The following is a 26029-nucleotide window of genomic DNA, read 5'->3' on the forward strand; positions in this document are numbered from 1 at the left end:
AGGCAACAACAAGCATCACTCGTCCGTGATTCACACACACACTCTCTATCCCCCCCCGCTCTCTCTCTCTCTCTCTCTCTCTCTCTCTCTCTCTCTCTCTCTCTCTCTCTCTCTCTCTCTCTCTCTCCTTGACACACACACATACACAAGGTATAGCCAACGCTTGGTGTTGAGGCTAAATGGTTTGACATCATGGCGGAGGTTTTTCTCACAAGAGGAAGATGAGCGTCTCTCTCTCCCTCCGTAGGAGAGGCGTCTCTCCTAGGAGCGGCACAGGCGCATAGCGTACGGCAACTGGGGGAAATATGAATGGGTGTGGGAGGTCTAGAGATATAGAGAGAGAGAGGGAGGGAGGGAGAGAGGCGGGCGGGGGGGGGGGGGGGGGGTGTGAGTCGACCACCTGATCTTAATGGAATGTGCGAGGGAAATGGAGGACAGCGGTACGGCCAGACTACAACAGCGTTTATGTACGTGACTTCATTCAGTAAAAAAGAAGAACCAAGGATGTTTGGGTTGGCTCACCTTCTTTGTGTGTGTGTGTGTGTGTGTGTGTGTGTGTGTGTGTGTGTGTGTGTGTGTGTGTGTGTGTGTGTGTGTGGGGGGGGGGGGGGGGGTCCGTGGAGACATCATCACGCAGGCCATCTGCCAGGGTCACCTGGGCCTGCTCATGTGTAAGGATGTTTAACACACTTAAAGCATCACACACAGTGTGGGAAGGGGAGAAACTTGCGTGTTATAAATACTTTTAAATGAGTTTTTTTTCCCCACAGATGGCCTGTTTAATCTTTTCGACTGTCCAGCCTGCACCATTACTTTGGATTAGATCTTTTTGACATCCCGATGACGGGGGTTCTTATTGGGTGCTTGGAGACGCGCCCGGTGCTGGTGGTCCGGGCCGTGCGTTCATTGCGTCCTCTCTCTCTCTCTCTCTCTGTCTCTCTCTCTCTCTCTCGCCGCAGAGAGAACAGTGAACTGCGACAGCAATGCCGAGGTGGTGGTTGTAGCGTGTGAGTCATCACTGGGGGGTTAACTCTGTATCTGCCGTGACATGTCTGTGCTAAAATCAGAAAAGAAAGACCAGACAAGAATAACTATGTCCTGTGCTTTTGCTATAGGGACGTTAATAAAACATAAAATTACACAACAAGCCTTTTTGTTGATTGTAATGTATCATTGTGTAAGCCATACAATGAGTGTTGATGCTATTGTAAACGAGCAGTGATGATCTTGTAGCAAAACCACAATCTCACAACAATCTCATCCATCTCAGCGATGAACAAGGGTTATTTCTTGTCTTAGAAAGTAAAGAGAAGGACGATGCTGGGGAACAAACCACTTGGCTGGTGCTATTTATAACTGGGGAGGGCTTCTTGGTATTCCATATCATCCAGACTGAATCATGGATATGGATTCCTCAGGCGGGCTATTGCGTGTGTGCTGCGATGACGCGGTGGTCAGGTGTTGCTTCATATAACGCAGGGGGAGCTGTCCAAGTGCTGAACCGCCAGCAGAACATCCGCGCTCTGAGGGAGATGCCACACGCGTTCACTGCTGCTTAAGCTTTATTACCAAAGGTAAGACGCTCACACGCTCGGTTGTATTTGTGTTCATTCAATGAAAATCACAATGGACGTTCAGTAGATTCGGGTAGGCGATCGTAGTAGCACGGCGTTTGCTGATCGTAGGAAATGTCGTGCTATAGATTCGTGCTCATCGAATAATGTTTAACTCTATTGTTCACATGGTCAAAGCATTTTTTTTTGTACAAACGGTGACAACGAATATGTTATTTTTTGTGATTTGAAACGATGTTTTTTTATCCGTTATTGTCTGGGAGAAAAGGGGAAGGGATCGAGATGCTAGATCGCCAATAACAACGCAAAGTGTGACTCATCCTGGGCTGTAGGAAGCGGATCACTTCGCAACAGCCAAGCGATCCTCTCCTCTTTTAAAACGACACCTCTCTCATCTCTTACGTGGATGTTTATCGTCCACAAAAAAACAAAACGATCACGACATAGGTTAAATCCAAAAAAAAAAAAAAAAACGGCGTTAATTTAAAGTTGTGATGATGACCACACTTTAACTCCGTCTCCTCCGTCCTCGCCTCTCCACAGGTAATCGCCTATAATGCTGCATCTCCACCTCAAGTGTCCCGCGGGGGGGGCCGCGGTGCTCGCCCTGCTCCTCCACGCCTGGGTCGGGCAGGGCGCCTCGCTCCCCCGCCACCACCGCTTCCGAGGCGGGGACGGCGGGGAAGGACCCCCCGCTGCCTATCCGCCCAACTCCGACATGATGAAAGCCCTGGAGTACATTGAAAACTTGAAGCAACAGCGGAACGGCGGCGGCGGCGGCGGCGGCGGCGGCCGTGACGAGCCCATCGACTACGACGAGGTGGACAAGTTCCGCGTCCTGCTGCAGCTCGCCTCGCTCCAAGACGAGGGCGCCGCGAACGGGCAGCCTCAGGTCCCCGCGCCCAGACCGGACGTGTCCGCCGAGCAGCTGGTGAAAGCCCTGCTGAAGACCCTCCAGGATCAGGCCGGGAGGAGCGCCCAGTCCGCCCCGGCGCCGGCACCCGCGGCCGCCGAACCAAGAAACGACCGCCGCGCCTACAGACACCGCACCGGCGTCGCCGCCGCCGCCACCGGCACCGGCCCCGGCGGCCCCGTGAGTCCGCCTTCAGAGTTCGGGAACTTCCCCCGACCCCACAAGAAGTACCCGCTGATGTTCGAGGACGAGGAGAACCGGGACGCGTACAAGAGAGCCACGGAGGACCTGGACGAGCAGTACACGCCGCAGAGCCTCGCCAACCTGCGCTCCATCTTCGAGGAGCTGGGGAGGATGCCCACCACGGCCACCGGCCAGAGGAGAGAGCTGACCGGGGGGGACAACGAGGAGGAGGAGGAGGAGGAGGAGGAGGAGATGTTCAACCCCAGGAACTTGGCCTACGAGGACGTGGCCGGAGGGGAGGACTGGCTCCCGATGGAGGAGCGGGAGGAGACGGAGGAGGTGGAGAACCGGAGCCATGAGGAGTTCGACCGAGGCCTGCCGGACGGATCCGATCAGGATGAGTTGGAGCGGGAGGAGCTGCAGCGCCGGGCGAGCCAGAACCAGGAGGACTCCGATGACGACACCAAACTGGTGGATTACTACCTGTTGAAGGTGCTGGAGATGAGCGACCAGACGCAGAAGAGGGATCAGACCGGAGAGCAGAAGCAGAAGAGGCTGATCCGCCCCTCCATCCTGGACCCCCGGACGGTTAAAGAGCTGCTGGAGCTCTCGCTGAAGCTCCACGTGCCTCCTCAGGACCTGATCGACATGCTGATCACAGAGGAGATCAGAAAGCTGCACCGCCACCCGCAAGCGTCCCCCCCGTACAGGGCCGGCCAGACACCCAAGATCCGGTACTACAGCCGCAGACTGCCGCTGAAGAATAAACCTCCCCCCGAGGACATGGACAGAGAAGACTTCCTGGACATTATCGGCGTGGAGACCATTAGTAACGAGTATCCTGTGATTCAGAGACCAGCAAAGCCCATTTCATCCATGGATAAAGTGCCTGCGCAATCCGTCTCGGTTGCAAACTCAGCACCGGCCCCGGCTAAAGTCTCCTCTCCCTCCGGGCGCCGGGAGAATTTATTCTTATCCGAGCTCAACAAAATGCCTTTCAAACGAGAAAGGTCAGATGTGGCCGATGACGACGATGACGTGGAAGACGAGGTGACGACTTACCTGGCCGCCAAAATCCTCACCGAGTACCCGAACCCCATCTCCAAGCGGGACACGCAGGCGCAACGCAAAGGACCGTTCCCGTACGAATTATACGAGCAGGCCATGAAAGACTACTTAGACCAGGTGGACACTGAGAAAGTAGCCAAAAGAGAGGCGGAGGGCGAACCAGAAGACAGCGTCAGCCCCACAGAGAACCAGAGTACAGAGGAGGAGGCCCTGGAAAAGACGTCCGCCCCACAAACTGTGAAAGAAGAGGAGAAACCTCGCGGGAAACAAATGGCGGGAATGTAGCCCGACAGTTAGCACGAGAACAAATTAAATAATAAGGCTAGCATCGGTCGAAATTATGAATATGATATGTTTATACTGTTTAAAAAAACAAATTATCTGTCTGGTGGACGTGATCTAGTTTACATTACAGAGTTCTATTATATGAAATATAGCCGGTATATTATGAGCAGACGGGGCTGTGAGCGAGTGGTGTTGTGACTCGTTATATATTCAGGGTTCGTGGTTTCGATGTTATAATTATTTACAAATTATTTACAAATCTCAAATCAGACCGTCGCCTGCCTTCCAACCCTTTCATATTGCAAAGCTCTGTATTGTTGGCCTACCAGTTGTTGTGCTATATATGCTCATTTTTAAACCATTTTGTACATGTTAAATAATGTGTGGTCAGAGATTAATAAAGCATCAGCGGTATTATTTTTTCCTCTTGTCGTCTTGTGATTGTCTTATTAATTGAAACACAAATACCACCAACGATCAGAAATTACACAACCATAAAGTCCTTCTAAGAAAATGTATATTTTTCCCTCTTTATCTCTAACTGCTAAACTGTAAATGATATAAGTAGGCCTATACAAAAGCATTCTCTTTGGAAGATGTAGAAGTAAGAAAGATCATAATATAAAAATTAATATATGCAGTGGTACAAAATACTTAGGTTTTAATAAGCTCCAAAAATGTGTATAAATTGTACATTGCACTGAGCAACACACACACACACACACACACACACACACACACACACACACACACACACACACACACACACACACACACACACACACACACACACACACACACACACACACACACACACACACACACACACACACTTCATTATTCTACAGACTACAGTGTCTTATCTTGAAAATGGACAATCTGTAACTCTACATGAGCTGCTTGCATCCACGGTGTGAGTTAAAATATTTGAAAACGTGCCATTTTCGGATAATAAGTAATTTAAGGTAAGGCACATCATTAAATACAAACCAGAAAGAAGAACATAAAATTAGAACATTTCAAAAGCAGTTTGAATCATGCAAATATCATCCTAATAATCAGAGGTTCTGACACATTTCATTATTGATTTGATGATTGATAGTGTTTCTGAAATGAATCTGTTTACAAGGGAACATAGTAAATGCAGCATTATGTATTTCAAATCAACAGTCGGTCGTTCTAAAAAGCGAGTCTTTGTTACGATTGTCCAGTTCCCTGATTACAAGCATCTCCTCAAATTAATGTCAACTCAGAAAAAAAACAACACACACTATCAGTAATTCATACCCCAGACTGGAGGAGGAAATTACACATACAAACCACGATTCACTTACAAATTTAAATATATTTTTTCGTAACAATAATGCATAAGTGAAACAAGTAAATAATGGTCTCCTTTGACTTGGCTTCAGTGTCTTCATGTACAGGAGTTCACTACCCACCCACTTTTGCCAGTGTCTTGCCTCTCTCCACATGTCAGAAGGCGGGCTTGCTCATGTACTCCTCCATGGTCTGGAAATAAATGTGTGTGTGTGTGTGTGTAGGGGGGAGGGGGGGGGGAATAGATATGAAAACACATAGTAACCAAACTCTAAATGTGTTAATTGATATTCTATAGCCACACATCTAACCATCACCTGCTACTGTAGTGCAGAGAGAGAGAGAGAGGGAGAGAGAGAGAGAGAGATGGACACACACGGTCACTAACACAAGCAGAGCTTTCTCTAACCTTGCTGTCCATATTCAAGGTCATCCAAAGAGCTCCACATCATACCAATCACTGTTGTCATCCTAAGGCATAATAATCAAACATGAATGGCAGGGCTGCACTTCGAGATGGAGAGACAGAACTCGGTTTAGTCACACTTTGTCTAGTGGGGTGGGGAGGGGCGGGGCGGGGTTGGAGGGATAACACACTCAGCTATACAGCAAGCAGAAGTGGATACCAGTCAGAGCCTCAACCTACGGCATTGAGTTTGGTAGGCCGCTCAGTCTCTCGCTCGCAACTATATTGGCAGCGGTCGAGAGAGAGAGAGAGAGAGAGAGCGAGAGATAGAGAGAGAGAAAAAAACACCAGCTAATTTGGATCTTCCAAATAACCACTGTTCACTATTCACTATTAGAAGAAACACTAGCACACAGCACACAATTCCACAGACCCTTAAGTTAAGTTGTTCAAATTAACTTAAGTATTAAGACTCCCAGCACTTGCAACATAACACAAAAGTATACGGAATCGAGAAGAAAAGTTTGAACGAAACCAAAGATTAATATAGAAATCATGAGAGACACACCAAGAACCCATTTAAAGTGTTTTGATGTTTCAAACAATTAATTATTAGTTAATAAACTTCTTGTCAATAAATAACCACTAACGCCCTACTAGGGTTGCACGTTAGTTCGACAGTACAGCGGTATCAATATACCCACAATGACGTCATCCTTGTTCCACAACAATTGTCTGTGTCCGGAATGAATTATTGTAGGAATGCATGTGAATGTTAATCACAAGAATATGTGAATGTTAATCACAAGAATATGTGAATGTTAATCACAAGAATTGTCCGAAACAATACATCATTTAAAATGCTTCATAGCATTTTTGACACAGCACGGTACTGTGATAGTTGCGCTGTATACTACACTGCCACGAAGTAAAGTCAAGTATCGTGACAACCCTAGTTCCTGCTGAATACCAGAGCAATCAAAGAATATCGTATATTATAACTGCGACAAAATCCCAGACGCAGAGCCAAACAAAAGGAGTTCCTTGTGTCTGTGTGCGTGTGAAAGTGTGTGTCAGTAAAAAACAGCCTGTGTGCCAGTGTGTGTGTGTGTGCTTCACCTCCTGAAGCATGTCCGAGGCCTCAATACAACGAGCCACCGTCTGCTTGGACGTCTCCTGTACCTCCCCTCCAATCAGGAACTCATCCAGGATGAAGTAGGCCTTCTCAAAGTTAAAGATGATGTCCAGCTCACACACCTGCAAGGAGGCAGGTGTGTGAGTCACGTCCAGTCACGTCATCGCAATGCATTCCACCGTCTTAACCACAAACATGGCCCAAAATAACTCATAATAATAATTCACTACCTTGTACTTTCAATCTGCCTCGTGTATGAAAAGTGCTACACACTGTCAATAAAGTTCCCTTGCCTTGCCTTCATTAACATTTAAATATTAAGCTAATCTATCCATTGTGAATTTATAAAAATGTAAACATTAAGCTATTCCGATGTAATTGAAGAACAACAATATCACAAAGCGCACTGCCAAAGTAATGCATATTTTTGATGAAGTACATTGCCAAAGTATTTGTCCAGTAGTTCCACATAGCGATGCAGTATCTCCAGGGCCAGCAGCTCGTTCTCCTGGTCGTCTATGGCCAGACAGAAGAACAAGCTGGCATACCTGAGGTGAAAAAGAAAGAAAAGCGTAATGGACAGTGACAATGAGTAGAGTTAATGCATACAGCTAACAGTGAGAGAAACCGCTTTGTCAACAGGGCAAGCAACTCAGGGAGCATTATACAAGGTCTGAAAATGTAATCCTGCCACAAGCCAATGATTACACACTAAAACCATTAGCTGGCCGGTAGATTGGTTTTCCCCTCTGGTGGGCAAACAGACACATTCTCTGGTTAGTTAATATTTGGACCCCGTGTTAGTCGGGGGAACACTCACCTCTTGTAAACAACCTTCAGGTCCATCCAGTGCAGGAAATTGCATGTTTTGGGTTTCCGTGCCAACACCATGGCAGTCATGTCCCTGATGATCTTCTTCTTCTCCCGCTCTGGGGTGGGCGTGAACCACTTCTGCAGACGCAGCCTCCCCTGGCGACTAAAGAGCAGCAGGAAGTGCATCTAACGACAGAGAAGAAGAAGGCGACGACGACGACATTAGAGGTCAAAGTGGTGCTGTGTGGATGGGTGCCTAGTGTGTGACACCATCAGAAGACTGCCTCATTGAGGCCCTTTGCCATGCTAGAGATACATGGGGTGGAATCTGTTAAAATGTGGTTCATGGTTCTAAATGTCAGATATTAATAACTATATTTTCTTAAAGCATTTAATGAAAAAATGTCTATATATTTGTCCTGTAATGATATATTTACATGCTAAGATAAATTATCAGTATCAATATTGGCCTCTCATAGTAGATTGTGAATTTATTGTACTGAGCTACTGTACTCTCTTAATCTTTCTGAAGGCAAATATTACTCCATAGAAGAGTGAATATCAATCGTTTTTAAATACCATACCCCTAAATGATTCAAGGGTATCTGAAGTACAGCCGAATGTGGGAATTTATGATGAAACCACACTCTCTCTCTCTCGTTTAGGCTAAAAACAGAGGATGGCGGAGGGTGTCAACAGAAACAGAGACAGATCGACCAGGAATGGTAGGCCTACATAACACACTTGAGATGGTAATCCATTATACAGAATAATATCAGAATATAACTGCGTTAAAATGTCTTTCTGATGTTATACCATCATTTTGGAGATGGATATATCTTTGGACTTTTTTTTTTTACAAAAAGAAGCCGACAGTTCCTCCCATTCCTGTCGTATTTCCATATTTCAGTAGTTTCGGTTTTAGTAATCCTAGGCCTGCCCCCCTGGTATCCCCCGGGGCCACACATACCCCTGCGGAGAGTCACGCATCGAGACAAGTTACGACACAATGCAACTCAATGGCTACACAGCAACTGCTGCAAATTGATCAACATCGAAACATAATGATATTTTCATTTTTTTTAAAAAGGGGGTCCCTTAGTGTTAACCTAGATTTTGTCATGATATCCTCTTCCAAGAGGCTGACGACTTGAGGGGATGTTTTGGACGCTTGTTTCCTCGCTTTGTTAAGGTTATGAATGTCAGAATAAATCTTTTGGCGCTACTCTACGTTGCCAACCGGACTTCTGCCGTTTCCTTCATTATTCCTTTCATTGTTGACTTCACAAAGATAAGTGAGTGAACTCTTTCAGCATAGTCAACGGCACTAGGGAATAACATAACTTCCATGCCCTTTCGCCATAAAGAAGGACAACAACGCTGCCAGATGTTATAAATAAAAATGGTCGGTCCTATATGTCACACACAACGCCTATTGAGGTCAACACCGACCAAGAGCAGTCTTTATATCTAGTTTCTCTGGACCTAGATCGGGTTTCATTCATGGAGGCAGAGTACCTGCTCAGCTACCTGGGGGCGGGCTCTGGAAGAGCGACCCAACCTGTTTCACACAGCTTGAGGAAATACAAGACTTTCGTGCTAGATATTCACACTAATACTACACGTAATGTGTGATACATGGCATTATAGGTAGACGACCCCGTGTGTAGTTGGGTTAGCGCGAATAAAAGCGTGTCACAACATGTTTGATCGTTGAAAGCTCCGTTTCCGCAGCAGACAAGAGTACCTGTCAGCTACAGGTGAACTGTCCTGGACACCACCGTCGTCGAAAGTCCTACAAACAAACAAACACACACACGTACAACGACGGGTATACTTACCATTTTGACGTTTGAATTATTGATATAAAATGTACAAAGAAATGTTTTTTAAAAAAAAAGTAGCACTTCAATCCTTACTAAGGGTCCACTTGTCTCGTGAAATGCATGGTTGTTGCGCTGCGTCCACTCAAGTGGGCAAGTCGCTTAACTACTCCCTCGTACCTGTGACAGGGTAGGAGAGTAGGCTACGATCCAAGGGTCCGGATATACAGCAGGCGGAGTCTCGCTCCGGTTTCAACCAATCACTGCTTCGAACGTCTAGTGGGTGGACCTCTCAATGGGCAAAAAACGACCACTGATTGGTTGCCAACGGAGAAAGGTTCCACCCACTGTAATGTTCATACGTTCGGACCCTTGGATTTTAAAAGCACTTCTCTGCGAGAAGTCCACGGCCACGTCATGTCAGCTAAACTGCTCGATTGGTTACAGTGCGTGTCTCAATGAGGGTGCTAGCATCTATTTTAAATTGCCAATAGGTGCCTCCAGGGCACACTCACACACTTACAACCTAAAAGCAATTGATTGTATTATGTTTGGAGCATAATACATTTATTTTAAATCTATTTAAACGCCACAGGTTGACTGCATAACGTGGTTATTCCGGTTGGAGTCGCCAGAGAGCCGCACATTCCTAAGGTCCACCACAGCATTTATGATATCCATTGGCCTGAGTGGTTGATCTGTTTTACTAATGACTGACCTCTCTCTCCATCCTTCTCACTCACTAACTGTCACAGCCACAGTTCTCTCTGGGCGCTCACTGATGACAAGCAATGTCTCTGTACCGAAATCTCATGTGGTTTTTAAAAGGAATAAAGGAGTATACAAGGTCAGTTCATGCTTTTACCTCCCAATGATGTATTGTATGTATAGCTGTTTTTTTAATTACTTTTTTATTAATAGTTTCACGCGTTCAGAGGAAAACAGAGACGGGGGCACTTGTCGTTTACACCAGTTGTTATTTAATATGTACCTTAGGATAAAATAACTGATATTGTTGGCACTATTTGTTATTTGATAGGAAGCTAAATGTTATTTGAAATCTTCGGATACTGTCAGCACCAATTGTTATTTAATATGAACATGGAGAAAATTTTAAATGTACTGATACTGTGCATTTGAAAAATGAGAATCATCCTTACATACTCACTCCCACACACGCACACACACGCACACACACACACACACACACACACACACACACACACACACACACACACACACACACACACACACACACACACACACACACCATGTGCCTTTGCTTCAAAACACAATAGCTCTATTCACAGCTGAAGTGCCTTGTCATTTACGGAAGCCTGTAGAATCAATAGCAAACCCATTTCAAAGGAGTTAAAAATTTTAAAGAACAGGTTCATGATTCTCTGCTTTGCACTGGTGTTGTTGTGTCGGCTTTCAACAGATCAATAAAATGTCAAATATTCCCTGATCCCTGATCCCTGATCCCTGGTCCCTGGTCCCCCATGCAGAGATGGGTACGAGGTTGCGTCTCGAGGCTTTGTGGTGGAAGACCTGGGTGTGTCTGCTGTGGGGAGGTCCTTCATGATCACTGGAGCCAACAGTGGCATCGGTAAAGAGACTGCCATGGCCATCGCAAAGAAAGGTACGGGTGGGGGGGGACACGGTGACATGTGTGGGGTAGATAGCACGGGTGGATACTGGGATACTTTAACTTTGAAGTATTGTACCTATTCTGAGGTATGTGTACTTGACATTTGTTCTATATTGTGGTTCTTGGACTCCTCTACTTTCAAATATTCCTTGCTTTGCCGCATTCATTTTATTCTGAAAATAGCACATTTTTTACTAAAAGGTAAAGGCCCCGTTTCTTTAAAGTATGAAGCTTTATCATCAACAGTTGAGTCATCAACAAATATTTTTCTTAAAGGATTGAATGTATTGAATTCCTTCACATGTGATGATAAATAAGTCCTTTAATACTCAGTACCGTAAGTTATTTTTACTGAACTAAACAAAATATGATTGTGTCCAACACTTTGTTGGTTGCCAGGTGGGACCGTCCACATGGTGTGTAGGAACAAGGATAAAGCTGAGGTGGCTAGAGCAGAAATTATCAGGGAATCTGGCAACACAGTAAGTCTATGTAGCAATCACTTTGTTGCTTAGTCTCAGTCACATAGTTAAAACACGTAGTTAAAACTCATGATTCAGCATTTTTAGAATCTGAAATATTAACTTAAAGACATACAGATGTTGTGCATGTATCTACGTATATGTAAGAGGTTTAATGCTCATGCATAGACATTTCTTCTTTTCAAACCAAAATCATAATATCTAAGTATATTAAATATGAAATATTGACTTAAAATTTGTACTAGTATCCAACAAGATACAAAAGTTGGCCCTGACTACATATGTCTTCAGGAAGTACACGTCCACATCCTGGACATGTCGGAGACAAGCCAAGTGTGGGAGTTTGCAGAGAACTTCAAGAGGCAGTACCCCTCATTAAACGTGCTGGTAAGAGTCCAACATCTTATAATCCTACAAACTCTAGCCCGTGGATGATCTGTATTTCACATTGGTAACTCATATGTATGTTGCGTTGTTTCAGATCAACAACGCAGGTTGCATTGTATATAAGAGAGAGATGAACTCCAATGGACTTGAAAAGAACTTTGCCACCAACACACTGGGTAAGAATATTCTCCTCTCTCTTGTATTGGGCAGCACATGGGGATATACTGATACTGTTATATACCACTGCCCATTCAGATTCATAATAAAGTATGGAACCAACTAATTATGGGGTGATTAACCAAATTTAAGCGGCAGATGTTTTTAATATCTGTGACACGTTTGATTTGATATTGGATCTTTGTATATTGGGGATAACCTCTCAATATGAAGCGTATGAACATTTACCTCAGCCGAGTACTGCACTTCTATTTGATTCTAGTCAAGCATCCCACAGATTGGACACACGGTTGGTGTTTACATTTAAAGCGCCAGTTTCAGAATCTCTATTAGAGAGGCCATTGTTTTCCCTCCTCATCCTTCTCATCCTCATCCCTCCGATCTCCCCACCCAGGAGTTTACGTCCTCACCCAGAGCCTCATCCCACTCCTCCTGAAGAGCCGAGGTCCTAGGGTGGTACATAAAGACACACACACACACACACACACACACATACACACAGACACTCACACACACACAGTCACACACATACACACAGACACACACACACAAACACACACACACACACACACACACACACACACACACACACACACACACACACACACACACAGACAAACACACACACACACACACACAGACAAACACACACACACACACAGACAAACACACACACACACACACATACACTTAGCCACGCACAAAGAGCTTATCTTCCAGCATCGTGACGCCATAATGTGAGTCTTGTTCGGCCGTGCTGTGGCGTGGAGTGTGAGCTCAAACACAGCGGCTCTTTTCTCTCTCTCTGCTCCTCCTCTGGGGGTCAGATCACCGTGTCCTCAGGAGGCATGCTGGTCCAGCGGCTCAGACCCCATAACCTACAGTCACTGGGCGGCCACTTCTTCAAGGGCACCCGGGTTTACGCCCAGAACAAGGTATGGGCGGTGGGGGGTGGGGGTAATGTCAAACGCGTTCTCTTTCCAAAGCTCCGGTGATATCCTGCACGAGTAAACTGTAATTGATTATTCAATGAATCATTTAGTCTATCACTCATGCTTTCATATTATATATTCATGTTATATTATTATGAAGAAGTTATATGCACCTCATATCCTTCATCGATAATGCCATTACAAGTTACCAGGGCACGATGTGATCAAATTAAATTAACTTAAAATAATGAAATAACGCATTTCTGAAACTATATGCTGGGTATTTAATCCTTGACCTCAACAATCTGATCAATTATTAATTGAGTCTATGACTTGTCCTTTCATATGACTTATGAAGAAGTTATATGCACCTCATATCCTTCATCAATAATGCCATCACAAGTTACCAGGGCACAATGTGATCAAATTAAATTAACTTAAAATAATGAAAGTAACACATTACTGAAACTATATGCTGGGTATTTTAACTTGACCTCAACAATTGGATAAATTATAACAATTGGAATCCCTATATTTGGATCAATCATAGTCAGTCATGCTATGATTGATTGTGTTGGTTCACATGGCTAATCCATATACAGTACATATTACGAGCAATCATATATATATAAATATAATGGCATACAATTACCCATTAAGAGAGCCAATCATGAGCTGAGCTCGATGCACTGTTTATGGATCAATGCTATGGTCACAACATGTTGTTCCTCACAGAGACAGCAGGTGGTGCTCACAGAACACTGGGCCAAAACCAACCTTGTCATCCACTTCTCTGTGATGCACCCTGGGTGGGCTGACACACCAGGTGAGGACCTCTCTCTCTCTTTCTCTCACACACACACACACACACACACACACACACACACACACACACACACACACACACACACACACACACACACACACACACACACGATCTGTAGTGTCTGCTTTAGCTTTCATTTAGACTTTCCTTTCATGTGGATGGCGGTTGCGGTCCCTGCTTGGGATGATTTCTATTCAGGATTCACTTTCGTTGTGAATCCAAGTGTATGTAATCTCATACAACACACTTTGGGTAAAAGCAGCCATAACATGGCACACATACAGGTCTTGTATTTGTATAGAAGGGAAACCATTGTATAAATATGATATAACATCAACATACATACTGAATGGACATCCCAGCACCCTTACTTTCATTCATGTTTTGATTCCTGAAATCTTTTTTGTTTTACTGACCCTTTATAGTCACTCTCAAACCCTCACACTCACACACACACACACAGTACTGACGGCAATGTCTGGCTTCCTGTTCCGTACGATTGCTCACTCCAAGCCGTGTCTGGGTCGATGCCCCAGTTCCGCCAGATGATGGGGGAGCGTCTGCGTACTGCGGTCCAAGGAGCAGACACGGTGGTGTGGCTGGCTCTGTCCGGGGCAGCCGCTGCCACGCCCAGCGGCAGCTTCTACCAAGGTGGGCCATACACAGCAAGAGAATAGGACCTGTTCTTCCCCCCCCCCCTAGTGCACGGATTGTCACTGGACATTTTAGACACACCGTCAATAATATATAGTGCAAATTACAGTCAAGGTGGACCTCAACTGTCCATGCATGTTTGACACATACAGTATACGTTTACATTTCTACAACTCATATTGGGTAAATATATATTCTTACGGTTTTCATTTTGCAGATTTGTGTACATTTTTTACGTTTAATTGTCACTGTCCTGTACTTCTGCGGGCAACACCCACATTTTTCATATGGGATGAATCTAGTGCATCTTATTATCTTGAATTGCTTGAATATATTGAGCATATACATTTTTTAAAGCTTCTCTATTTGGGACAAACACAACACTGACAATTATTTTGTTTTCCAGATCGAAAGGTTGTCCCGACCCATCTGCCTATGGCTTGGACCCACAGTTCTACCAAAGACATCCAGAAATTCCTTGCTCAGCTGGAGACCCTGGCCCAGAAGGTCCGGCCCCAGCCCCAGCCCCAGGCAGCGGACCCCCAGCCAGGCAGCCCCACAGACCCCAGCCGGGCACTGGAGGTCCAGCAGCAGCAGCACGTCTAGACCCTCCCAACACTTATTACATTAAAATCAACAAATGCCCTTTGTTTCATCTCAATGATAATAAATGACTCGAAGGTTGTTCGCTATCAAACCTCGGTAGAACAGAAAAACCTTCAGATTAAATGTCCTGCTCTTATGGTTGTGGTCAGTTTCCTCTGTGCTCTGATGAAATGACACCATAGGGACCTTTGGACTAGTGCATTTGGCCAAAACTGAATTGCAAAACAAATGGCTAAAACATTACCATGACGCTTTCGCTTTCACAACATCACTCCTAGATCCCAGCGCTACCTTCACCAGTGGTGTCGCTTACGACGCACACTACAGAGCACACAGATGGCATACATGGGCGACATTTGGTTGGCCATCAAGTCGCCATGGAAACATGCTGTAGCAGTACGCGTCAACATCAATGTATGCACATAACAAATGGCAAGGCTGCAACCCAAAAGATTAGACCCATGTCTGGCAGATATCATTATCACCAGGATCAACTTGGAATGACTTGATATTAATTTCCAATTTACACAAAAAAGACGTACAACGTTTACTTTACCTGATGCATATTTTGTTCAAACCAGAATAACAGAACATGTCAAAACTTTTGTCTGTAAAAAATAAATAAATGAATTAGTTAGTGTGGCACATCACATCAAGCCGTTGCAGTTAGATTAAGTAAATTGGAAATTGGAGGTGCGCAACCATTCTACAAAACCCCCTGAAGTGGGAACACAGTTACATGATTTTTTTGCTGTGCACAATAAGTGCCATGAGTTCAGCCCTGGGGATTACGAATCTAGAGACAAAAATATCTGTCTGAATTGGTTGAAAACCTCAGAGTATCAATACTCAGCATTTTTATTTCCTTTTGTACGAATCCACATTTACTGTTTTTAATAATTTTCTCTCTTTTTTTGACAGTATTGAAAACAAAAAACAAAACAAAACAAAAAAATGTGGTGCATTCACATTTTTCCCAAGGGATTCTTTGCAAGGTGGATCTCTACGAGGGTAAAACAGTGAAAAGCTTGAAGCTGCATCCATCCATGTTAAAACTCACAGAGGAACAAAGTAAAGAACAAGTGGGCCTCCATTTTAAATAATCTACCACACGTCATGGATTATTTTCTGCGTTGAATTTTATTCCATCCCCTTTTTCTATCTGCTTCCATTGTCGTTGTTGTTGTTGTTGTTGTTGTTGTTGTTGTTGATGGGTTTGTGTTTGTAGGAGATGTTGACTCAGCTTCCCGGTATTTATCTTTAAAAGAAAAAAAAAAACTCCAGTCCATGCGAAACAACAGTCCAAAAGGAAAAAAATAACAAAAACAAAAACAAAAAAACTTTGCATCTCCCCCTCCCCCCTCCCCTCCCCTCCCCTCCTCCATCCATCTCCAGTCTCTGAACCACTCGGCTCCTTTTATGCAACGTAGGTGTAGACTTTGCGGTCCTCTGGCGTCCGTGCCAGGTATTCTCTTTCTATTAGTCCTTCTATACGCTTCTTGATGACCACGGGGCTGGGGAGGAAGCGGGATCGGAGCTGCTGGGTCACCTGTCCAGGGGGGGGGGGAGAAGACAAACAAACCCACAGTCATTTCCTCTATGGAGCCTTTAGGTAGGACTACCTGACAAACAGCGGCTCTGGATCGGTCACCGGGTTGTGATGTGCACTAATGTGTAAAAAGTAACGGTTGGGTTTGTGTGTGGTGCCTTCAGCTCTGTGTAAAAAGAGCTTGGTAAACAACGGTTTTTAAATATTGGTCAATTTCTTAAATTTACAATCCCTGTGAGTATGGGCAAACAATTATCCAAACAAACCAAATAAAAGAATTAGCCATTAGACCGTCGATTTAATTATTTTCTACCACTCACAACTTGGATAAAACAGGTCAAGGACCGGGATCAGTAGGAAATCAGGAATAATTATATGATGTTGGTTTTTCTCTTACAAACAATTCTATATTAATACATTTGTGGTTGAGGACATGAAAACAATGAGAGTGTGTGTGTGTGTGTGTGTGTGTGTGTGTGTGTGTGTGTGTGTGTGTGTGTGTGTGTGTGTGTGTGTGTGTGTGTGTGTGTGTGTGTGTGTGTGTGTGTGTGTGTCCATGTGCGCGTGTGCGTGTACCTCAGCCACCAGGACGTTGTGCTGCATCTTCTTCCTGGATTTCATGATGCGAACGATGGCCGCCTCGATCTCGTGCTTGCGGTCGTCGTCCACCTTCTGTCGGGTCTCTTTCCTCTCGGGGTCCGACTCGCCTTGCTTAGCAGCCACTGGCGGGGGGGGGGGGGGGGGGGGGGGAACGGACGAGATGGATGGTAGGGCATTAGGTAAGCTTTGAAACAGCGTTTTACTGAGATTCCCCAACCAGGGGGAAATAGAGTAACTGCGTGGTTCCCAGCGGATGACGGAAAATGGGTTAAAGCAAGGTTAAATCTTGAGACATGAACAAGAGACTACACTCCTCACTGCTGCAGAGTCGGACCAATTAGCCTAGATAGTCTTAAAAGTAGCTTCTACAGGACAGAATGTGTTTTAGAGAACTTTGCTATCCAAAGAAATTTAAATAGTGTCCATTAAACTCATGGCATGTTCTGGAAACAATTTTGGACGCTGTCTTTCAGTTTCTGGGCCGCTGCCGCTGCCGTAACGCTCCTATCCGCCTCTCTGACGGTCCCAACGGACGCCACCAGCCATCCGTCAGGGAGACGGGGACTCCAGAAGGGCTGTCCCTAGTGGCCGGACCGCAGCGCCGCAACCCACCTGTTTGTATTTTAACTCTGTGTAGTTTGGAGGTGAACTGATCGTTGACTGTAAACATGTGGCCGTTCTCGATCTCCTTGGACTTGGGCTCCTTGGTGAGCACCCTCTGGGTGGGCTTCCCGCAGGCCAGCGACTGCAGCGCCCTCACCAGCTCCCTCTCGGGGATGTCGGTCTCCTGCTGGATCTCCTGCGGAGAGGCAGGGGGGCAGGGAGAGCAGCTCACAGACACGTCACAGAGACCTGAACAGATACAGACTGCACTTTTGTCGTTCAATAGCCTTACTATAAAAACACGTTGCTGAACTTTTATCAATCCGTTTGTTATTAATGTTTTTTTTTTTTTTGTATGAGTCTTGATGTCTTGCATGTTTAACACAGCAGACACTTCATGTCCAAAATGGTTTTACTTTACGTCAACGTAATCAGATTAAAATAATGTAATCAAATAAAAAAAATGACTTTAGCCATATAAAATACACACGTATACACAAATTCCTGCATTCCCTTAATCCATGTGAAAGGGCGGCTGAAGGGAGCCCACGTGTGCGTGTGGCCGGTACCTCAAAGGTGGACTTGTCTCTGTTGTTGAACAGCATTAGGATGGTCATCTGGAAGGTGGACACCTGGAGTATGTGCTTGCGTGTGTTGGAGCCCGTCACCTGGGCCCCGCCCACGCCTACTTCAGACCCATCCTCCTGCAGGGGAAGTCAATGTCAGAGGACATTAAAACATAGTAATGATAATGACCGCACATGAACGACGGCCAGAAGATTTCATATGGACCTGCAAAGGACATACCTCAATGTCAGATCCAAGCCATCCAACTAACAACCCCTAGTTAATGAAATTACAGGAAGGGCAGAACCTCACTTATGTCAGGCGCTTGTTGGACACATTATCTAGATTGCTTTGCATCACGCTGCTTCACATGAGTCATGATTATGTAGCTGTTGAAGGGGGACAGGTGGGTGTGTCCACCTACATGTGTGCTGGACAGATCAGTCTACCCAGTGGACTGTAGCAAACGTTGCTCTATCTATCCGTCAAACATCTAGGTGGACACGCCCACCTGTGGCACATTTTCAAAACGGAATGTACGGCTTGTGACGGCTAACCACTCTCTCAGCTGGTGGTATAATATGTCCCCTATAAAAGAGAAAAACCATAATCTTTATTTAGGTCGATACCTTCTTGATAGCGCCATAGAAGGTGGCGTTGAGGTCCGCTGAGCCCATGTGGTGCTGGAGTGTGAGCTGCCGACCGCTGTGCTTGGCCAGGTAAAACCTGCAACATGAAGCCCAAGCACAGACAGGCTCACTAACCGGCACTGAAGAGACAGACAGCCAGCACGCGCACATGTCTCTTGACCCACTGAGGACCCCCCTACCTTCTGAAGACCTCAAAGGCGTGTCGGGGGGAGGGAGGGATAGTGCACTTGGGTGTGGCTGACTGCGTGGGCCAGTAGCCTGTAGTGAGGACTCTGACTGTGAGGTCGACACCGCCGAGAGACACCTGGGACCGAAGACGAAGGAGAGAAGAAGAGTTAAGACAGAAGTTCACAGAATCACACTGTGCCTTGGCCGGCCACTAGAACTTGCCAATTCACACTTTGTCCCCAGAACAGGCGTGAGCTACCTTTGGCCTCCCCTTAAAATAAACAACTTTTATGAAGTCATTGTTAAGTCAACTGAGTCAACTGTTGTCTCTACATAAGCATGAAGTATGAAGTATGAAGCATGAAGCGTTAAGCGTGAAGCATTGCCATTACCCCGGTGGACTGCAAGTGTTGCCTGAACTCATCCATAGTGGTGTTGGAGATGCTCATGTCTCTGAACATCCCTTCCAGTTTGGAGGTGAACTGACAGCCACATTCCGTCTGCAAATAGAACATGAAGGGACATTAGAATTATCTTTTGGACTCCAACCGACTCAATCACAACATAGAGAGACACGGCGAACAGACACACTGCAAAACCCTTTTTTTCTCGTTACCTTGAGCTTGGAGATCATGTTCTTCTCCGAGTCGTCCGAGACGCTCTTGTTGGTGAGCAGCCGGCGGGCGAGGTGCTGCTTGTAGTACCTCTCAAACACGTCCTTCTCCTGCATGAACCTGAACAGCACCATGGCCTTGTCCAGGATGGACTCCACCTCCTGCTCCGTAAGCTGGGGGGGGGGGGGGATGGAGACAAAATAAATAATAATAATTTCATTATATTGTATAAAACACACTACAGTGTCCAGCTATCATTTGGAATGAGTTATTAGCTTCCCCCCCCCCCCATTCACAACAAGCCAACTGCCATTCAAATGTGCATTGTTTATATTCTCAGATGAAATATGTCCCATACCCCTTTGACTCCCTTCTTGAGCTTATCGTCAATGAAGAGCGACAGGTACTCAGGCGAGCGGGAGTTTAGGTTGAGGAAATACTCAAAGTCTCCCGCGATGGTCTGCTTGAAGAGTCTGTCGTTGTTGAAGGACTCCAGAAGGAAGCGGTCAAATCGTGTCTTTAAGTCCAACAGGCCCTGGGAGAATTTAAAGTAGCCATTTAAGTACAATGACATCTGTACATCTTCCAGCTCTAATTTGAGTAAGTTTGTCTAAGCTACATTAGATGACATTTCCTTTGTGCTCTTGAAGACAGACCTACCTGGATGTAGTCCACTGGGTTCTTGCCCTCTCCCTCCTCGGACACCAGAGCCTTGCCCTGCTCCCGGAGGTAGGAACTCATACACTCGCACATGGTCTTCAGGCCGTTAGGAACGCGGCTGAACAGCTTGTACATGCAACCCAGGTCTGGACGACGAGAGTCAAAAGCAAAAACCGTTGGAAAACAAGCCATAAAATGTACAGACAAAGGCAACGTAAAGACGACGATACAAGGCGTCGCTGGGGCGTGTTACGTTTTTCCGTTACCTTCGGTCTTGCCGTTCTTCAGCATGTGAACCAGGCCGGAGTTCTCCATCTCCACGATGGTCTTCATGTGTTTGGAGATGAGCTCCCGCTCCACCACCTTGACGATGGGCTCCTCCGTCGTCTTGTCCAGGCAGTGCATGACGCGCTCTATCTCCTCGTTGATGCGCGCCTCCACCTTCTTGATGTACACACTGGCGCTGTTCTCCGCCAGGAACTTCTGGCTCTCCATCTGGCAGAGACGAGGGTTAACGATGACTCATGTAAGGCATCCAGGAAAGGCGGGCCCGCACTGACATCAAACACGACAGGATAAACTCACTTGGAAGAATTCAGCCGACATATCCAAGAAGGGGCCCTCAAAGTCCTCCTCGTAGACCGATCTTCCTTCCAGGCCCAGGATCATCAGCATCTGACAGGCATTCCGGATCGCTCCCCTGCAACAGTAAGACGTTACAGTGTGTTGTGATTGAAGAGTTATGAGTGAGAGTGGTGCTGGACGACCTAACGACCCAGTCATAAGCTACAAGTTTGTTTGACCCCCTGTCCTACCTGTCCACCACCTCCCCTTTCCTCTCACGCGCGATCATGTCCAGCAGGGTCTGTCGGAGGTGGTCTCGGATGCAGCCGTAGCGCACCACCTGGTCTCTGAAGATGATGAGGCCCAGGTTGTACACGTTCTCTACGTTATTCTGCTGGACGTATACCCGGTCCTGGGGTGCCACAGAAAGATAGTAAAGGACGGAGAAGGTGGAGAAAGGAGAAAATGAAATGGAACAGATTGTGTCAAAGAGCTGCATGTCCACAATCAACCTATTTATATTCATGCATGTTTAGCACAAAGCTTTACCCGGGAGTAAGTATGCACAGAAAGGTGCCATAGGGCATGCCGTTGCAGCACTTTTAATAATATGCTTGGAACAGCAATTTCAAATGAAATGTGCTTCCATCACAAGTGATAAATACACCACATCATACAGTACACTGTGGGGTTCTAGCAATCCAAAGGAAAAGATAAAATTAGATCAGTCTCTTACTGGAGATACTGCACCAGGAGTGCATCTGGTAGACTACAGCAAAGTAGAAACTCTCTTTATGTGGTTAAGTGTGCGTGCCTCTCTCCTTCAGAGTGCTGCCTTAACACAGAGCTTACAACGCGCAACCGAGAGCTCCGGCTCTGCACCAGTTAAATGCCCCAAAGCCAACTGCCCAGCCAATGAATGGAGTGAAGGAGGTGTTGTTAGGAAAGAAAAAAGGTTGCCTTGAGTTATAACTAACCAAAGGGGCTCCCCTTACTCACAACCCTGTGAACATGGTGGGGGGGAGGGGGGGGGGGTTGTGGCCTACGAGAATAAATCAGTTGCGCTGGTTGCTTAAGAAAACTAATAGCATATTCACAACAAGCTAACAGAGGCCCTTTGTCTGGCTTTGAAAAGCACCCTAGGGTCCCTCCAGCCAAAGTCCAGCAAAGGGATGTAGGTAGTGCTGGGAAGTAAAGGCCACAATGGACTGGCTCCTCTATTCCGTAAATTATTCATGCAATACACCTAAGGTTCAGTTGAACCCCTTAATGTAATACCTCGAGAAATCACTGCCTCTGAAACAGACAGAAGCTACATTATCATCTACATGTGTCTGACAAACCAGACAAAGCATCAAACACCTACCATATACATAAGGATGTCTCTGATCATGACCATGGCGGTCTGATGGTCGTTCCACGCTTGGTTCAGTGTTTGCAGAAAGTTATTGTTGAGGGAGTTAAGGACATCTTCTCGTACCTGAAATGACAGGTCAGAGAAGTAGCATCCCACATCAGTTATGCAAACTGTAGAAAACAATTAAGAAGCTCAGACTTCATAGTAAGCATGGTTTTAAAATAGCATTTAAACACCTTTGGAGTCCACTCATTCTTGAGTGACATATTGCCATTTTGAAAACAAATGTTGAAATGCTAGTTTGTCAAGCAGTTCTTTACTTTGTTGATGAGGTGTTCCGTGACGACCTCCCGCAGGCCTGTGTAGAGCTTCTCCCCGTGCTTGTGGAGCACCATGGTGTAGGCATTCCTGTACAGCTCCTCAAAGCTCAGCCCACTGTTGTTCTTCCTCTGAATCTCCTGGATGGCATTCTTTAGAAGGTCCCAGATGTTGTTGACATACTTTTCATCCATTGTCATCTGAAAATAAAGAGATGGTAATACTTATTGCAATTGCACCTATTTGTCACGAGTTTAAGTAGGGAGAGATGCATGTCCCTACCAATAGTGCTGTTTCATTTGCATTTTCTTTATTTACCGTTTTGTCAATATTATTGTTCATTGTTATTCAAAGGATTTTTCTTTTTACAAAAAACACAATTGATGGTTAATATTTTTTAACCTTTAAGAGTAATTATATTAATTATTTCACTATTAGTTTGGCAGGTATATCAACCGATGTGTAGGTAAAAACAATTATTTCAAAACAATGGACATAAACACTTGATTATTTCAAATATAAGCTACATATCTTCTAGCTGATGGCTAGTTTTGTTATGTTTGAGATGAAGTAGGGAGAAATAATACTTATTCATGATGTGTGATGGTAGGCTACCTGTCAGAGATGATATGGTGACAGTAATAAGCAGAGGCTACTAGAAACACACGTTTTGGGCACATATGTATGCATGTGACAATCCTAGAATCAAATATATAATACATTATAACATAATAGTTCCTATGTTAAACTAGTAGACAATTCATTGATTACAGATAGGGAAGAGGGAAGAGAGCTTTTATATCCTGCATGTAAAACAACGGCCACACCTGAATTTACCTACAGGTTTGAGATGATGGAAAAGAGAAAGTTGCATTACGCCACACTAGGTTTGACATTTTGGTATAGCCTATAGCCCTGTGTAATAATTAATTACAATGTATTGTAATGGATGGGGGGGGGGGGGGGGGGTGTTATGATATATTTGAATCATAACCTTGTCACGAAGTAGACAGTAATCACATGTTTCAGAGCCATGGTCGCTTACAATAAACTCAGACATGCAATAGTCTATTAGATTACTGAAATGCCATGGAATCTTATCCAGTTAAACAATAACAAGTATCCAAAGAACACAGCGTCATCTACAAAACACTAGGCGTACAGCTTAATCGATCGATGGTACATTATCATCTTCATTTGACATCCCCACTCAGGGCCTCCTCCACTTACTAACGCCCGACACTTTTAATGTCCGGTAAAGGGACGAAACCAGCACGACTCGATCATCCCATAAATCTTAATTCAGGATGCATCGGTCGTTGGGGCAGGCCTGCATAATATCTCACTCCATTGGCAACTAACAGTCCTGAGGCACAACAACCACCAAGTGATCGCACGTCGTCCAGTATTACAACCACACCTTTAGTAAACCGTGTTTTGGGGTATAGGGGAACAAATTATGTGTTGTGTAGGGTAACGTTAACCCCGCAAGTTCACCCCGCACCAACAGGACGGATCAGCAAATGCCAATCGCAGACAACAAAGTATCGTAAACATGCATAACTCCGTTGGACCGAGACACGCTCCGCCAACGTTACACAAGCTTCAACCAAGGTTCACGAAAGGCAATACTGTTCACAATGTCACTCCGTTATAAACAGTGGGTCACAAACATGAACGACAGCCAACTAAAGTTAGCCGCTAATGCTACCAGCTAGCCCCTGATGCTACACCACTACGTAGCCACCGTCAGAGGGGCTAGCACTCGGGCCTGTTAGCCTCCGACCCAACCATCCTGACACAACCAGCACTTCGCCTCCTTTACTCCGGCGCTGACATTACAGGGACCTGGACGCCAACCCGTGGCAACTATAATGCACGGCCACTCGGACACCCTCCCCCACTTTGTACCACAAATACAACTGTCTGCCGGTGGATTTAACTTTAAAAAAGGCTACGATCCATGTCACAGTCACGCAGCTAGCTAGCTCGGTTAGCACCAGCTAGCCCAGCGCTCCCTCATCCCCGGCCCTCGAGTCTCGTAGTGAGGGGCAGAGCGACGCGGGCAGCCGGCGGTCACTTACAGGAAAAGCTCGTATCCTCATCTTGGTATCCCTCTTAGTGCCGCCTTTGAGACTGGACATAATTGGTTAGCACGACTCTCGTTTCTAAGTTAACATGAAAGGCCAAGTGATGTTATTTTCCAGGTGACGGAAAGTGGTGTGGCTGTCCTAGACGTCCCCTTTAGGAACACGGTCTGGCTGTATTATTTTCTGCTCTGTTGTTGACACTCGCTCGCTGTCCAATCGGGGAGCTAACGTTAGCTAGTCGCAGTGATGGCGGACGGCGATCTTCCACTGCGCAACGACCAACTCGCGCGAGAGGAAACTTTGGAGACTGACAGGTGCATGCTACAGGTTGACATGTCCCTCTGACCGTCTGGGGCGGTGACATCACTACGGTTGTTTTCGATTAAGGGATTATATTAAAAAAAAAAAAATTAAAAAAATAGATCACTGCGAATTAATTGAGACTGTATGTGTAAGTGTTGGGGAAATGTGGTCGATATGATTGAATACATGTTCGGATGTTAATATGATTTAATAAATACAAAATAATAAGAACAAATCTGTATTTCAAGAATGTGCGTGTGCGTGTGTCCCCTTTAGCCTCTAAATCACAGATATATAGTAGGCCTAAACGACTGCCATGGCAATTGCAGTATTATGAAACAAGCGAGTTAAAAAACAAACAAAAAAAAACCTGTACCACCGACCGTATCATGTTATTGTAAAAGATCGATGTATTTTCTAATGGAAACATCAACTGGTTTATGTGCAGTTAACGTTAACACATAACATAATTTGTCATGCCCCAATTATCCAACGGATGGCGCTATAGTGTTTGATTTGCAGCGTCTCCCCATCCACACCTAACCACGTGCGTTTGCTCTCACCACGTACGTGACACCAAAGTATAAGAATTTCCTACAAATTCAATTTCCCCCAAGTTACCTTTTGACCCGGTGCCAACACAGCAACACTGCAGGTGTAATTAAATTTACTGCTGGGGCCGACCTTGAAGCGGCACACGGAGGCCTGCCTGAGAAGAGCTTGAAGAGCCGGTCTGGGGAGCGGAGAGAGG

The 26029-nt window shown here is 45.5% G+C and overlaps 5 protein-coding genes across 7 annotated transcripts in view; 3 read left to right on the top strand and 2 right to left on the bottom strand.

The window, feature by feature from the left end:
• The window catches only part of LOC311361205 (fatty acid CoA ligase Acsl3-like), a gene marked incomplete at its 3' end in the record, with an annotated part of 9658 nt that extends 9393 nt beyond the window's left edge, over nucleotides 1-265 (top strand). Inside the window, exon 10 of the mRNA XM_084481408.1 lies at nucleotides 248-265. Within this exon, the coding sequence (XP_084337534.1) occupies nucleotides 248-265 (18 nt within the window). The remainder of the gene's footprint in view (nucleotides 1-247) is intronic.
• Nucleotides 266-2130: 1865 nt separating this feature from the next.
• On the top strand, nucleotides 2131-4023 carry scg2b (secretogranin II b; the record flags this gene model as incomplete). The annotated part of the gene is made up of 1 exon (XM_084481293.1): nucleotides 2131-4023. One exon carries the CDS (start codon nucleotides 2131-2133, stop codon nucleotides 4021-4023), a length of 1893 nt encoding a protein of 630 aa, XP_084337419.1.
• A 1375-nt stretch (nucleotides 4024-5398) lies between these two features.
• Nucleotides 5399-9671, bottom strand: ap1s3b (adaptor related protein complex 1 subunit sigma 3b). 2 transcript variants are annotated; one of them, XM_084481297.1, is made up of 6 exons: nucleotides 9539-9671; nucleotides 7705-7883; nucleotides 7324-7432; nucleotides 6869-7006; nucleotides 5753-5814; nucleotides 5422-5535 (listed from the first exon to the last, which is right to left on the bottom strand). In XM_084481297.1, the coding sequence occupies exons 1-5, from the start codon at nucleotides 9539-9541 to the stop codon at nucleotides 5773-5775; spliced, it is 471 nt and encodes a 156-aa protein (XP_084337423.1). In that variant the 5' UTR covers nucleotides 9542-9671; the 3' UTR covers nucleotides 5422-5535; nucleotides 5753-5772. The 2 variants fall into 2 exon arrangements, with proteins under 2 accessions (XP_084337424.1, XP_084337423.1); XM_084481298.1 differs by lacking the exon at nucleotides 5753-5814 and having other exon boundaries at nucleotides 5399-5535.
• A 640-nt stretch (nucleotides 9672-10311) lies between these two features.
• Nucleotides 10312-15367, top strand: LOC311361103 (dehydrogenase/reductase SDR family member 12-like; the record flags this gene model as incomplete). The annotated part of the gene is made up of 10 exons (XM_084481294.1): nucleotides 10312-10367; nucleotides 11029-11162; nucleotides 11571-11653; nucleotides 11945-12040; nucleotides 12135-12216; nucleotides 12612-12673; nucleotides 13045-13152; nucleotides 13885-13975; nucleotides 14489-14626; nucleotides 15036-15367. 10 exons carry the CDS (start codon nucleotides 10312-10314, stop codon nucleotides 15233-15235), a joined length of 1050 nt encoding a protein of 349 aa, XP_084337420.1. The 3' UTR covers nucleotides 15236-15367.
• Nucleotides 15368-15715: 348 nt separating this feature from the next.
• Nucleotides 15716-25235, bottom strand: LOC311361100 (cullin-3-like). Of its 2 annotated transcripts, none has more exons than XM_084481292.1 (16): nucleotides 24970-25235; nucleotides 22888-23085; nucleotides 22577-22690; nucleotides 21462-21622; nucleotides 21232-21346; nucleotides 20913-21141; nucleotides 20647-20792; nucleotides 20345-20521; nucleotides 19989-20159; nucleotides 19765-19872; nucleotides 19384-19508; nucleotides 19184-19280; nucleotides 18557-18691; nucleotides 17997-18183; nucleotides 17361-17506; nucleotides 15716-16784 (listed from the first exon to the last, which is right to left on the bottom strand). In XM_084481292.1, the coding sequence occupies exons 1-16, from the start codon at nucleotides 25027-25029 to the stop codon at nucleotides 16653-16655; spliced, it is 2301 nt and encodes a 766-aa protein (XP_084337418.1). In that variant the 5' UTR covers nucleotides 25030-25235; the 3' UTR covers nucleotides 15716-16652. The 2 variants fall into 2 exon arrangements, with proteins under 2 accessions (XP_084337418.1, XP_084337417.1); XM_084481291.1 differs by having other exon boundaries at nucleotides 15717-16784; nucleotides 18557-18694.
• Between the last annotated feature and the right edge of the window lie 794 nt (nucleotides 25236-26029).

Source organism: Micromesistius poutassou (assembly GCF_964030765.1).
Source record: "Micromesistius poutassou genome assembly, chromosome: 16".
NCBI classification, from domain to species: Eukaryota; Metazoa; Chordata; class Actinopteri; order Gadiformes; family Gadidae; genus Micromesistius; species Micromesistius poutassou.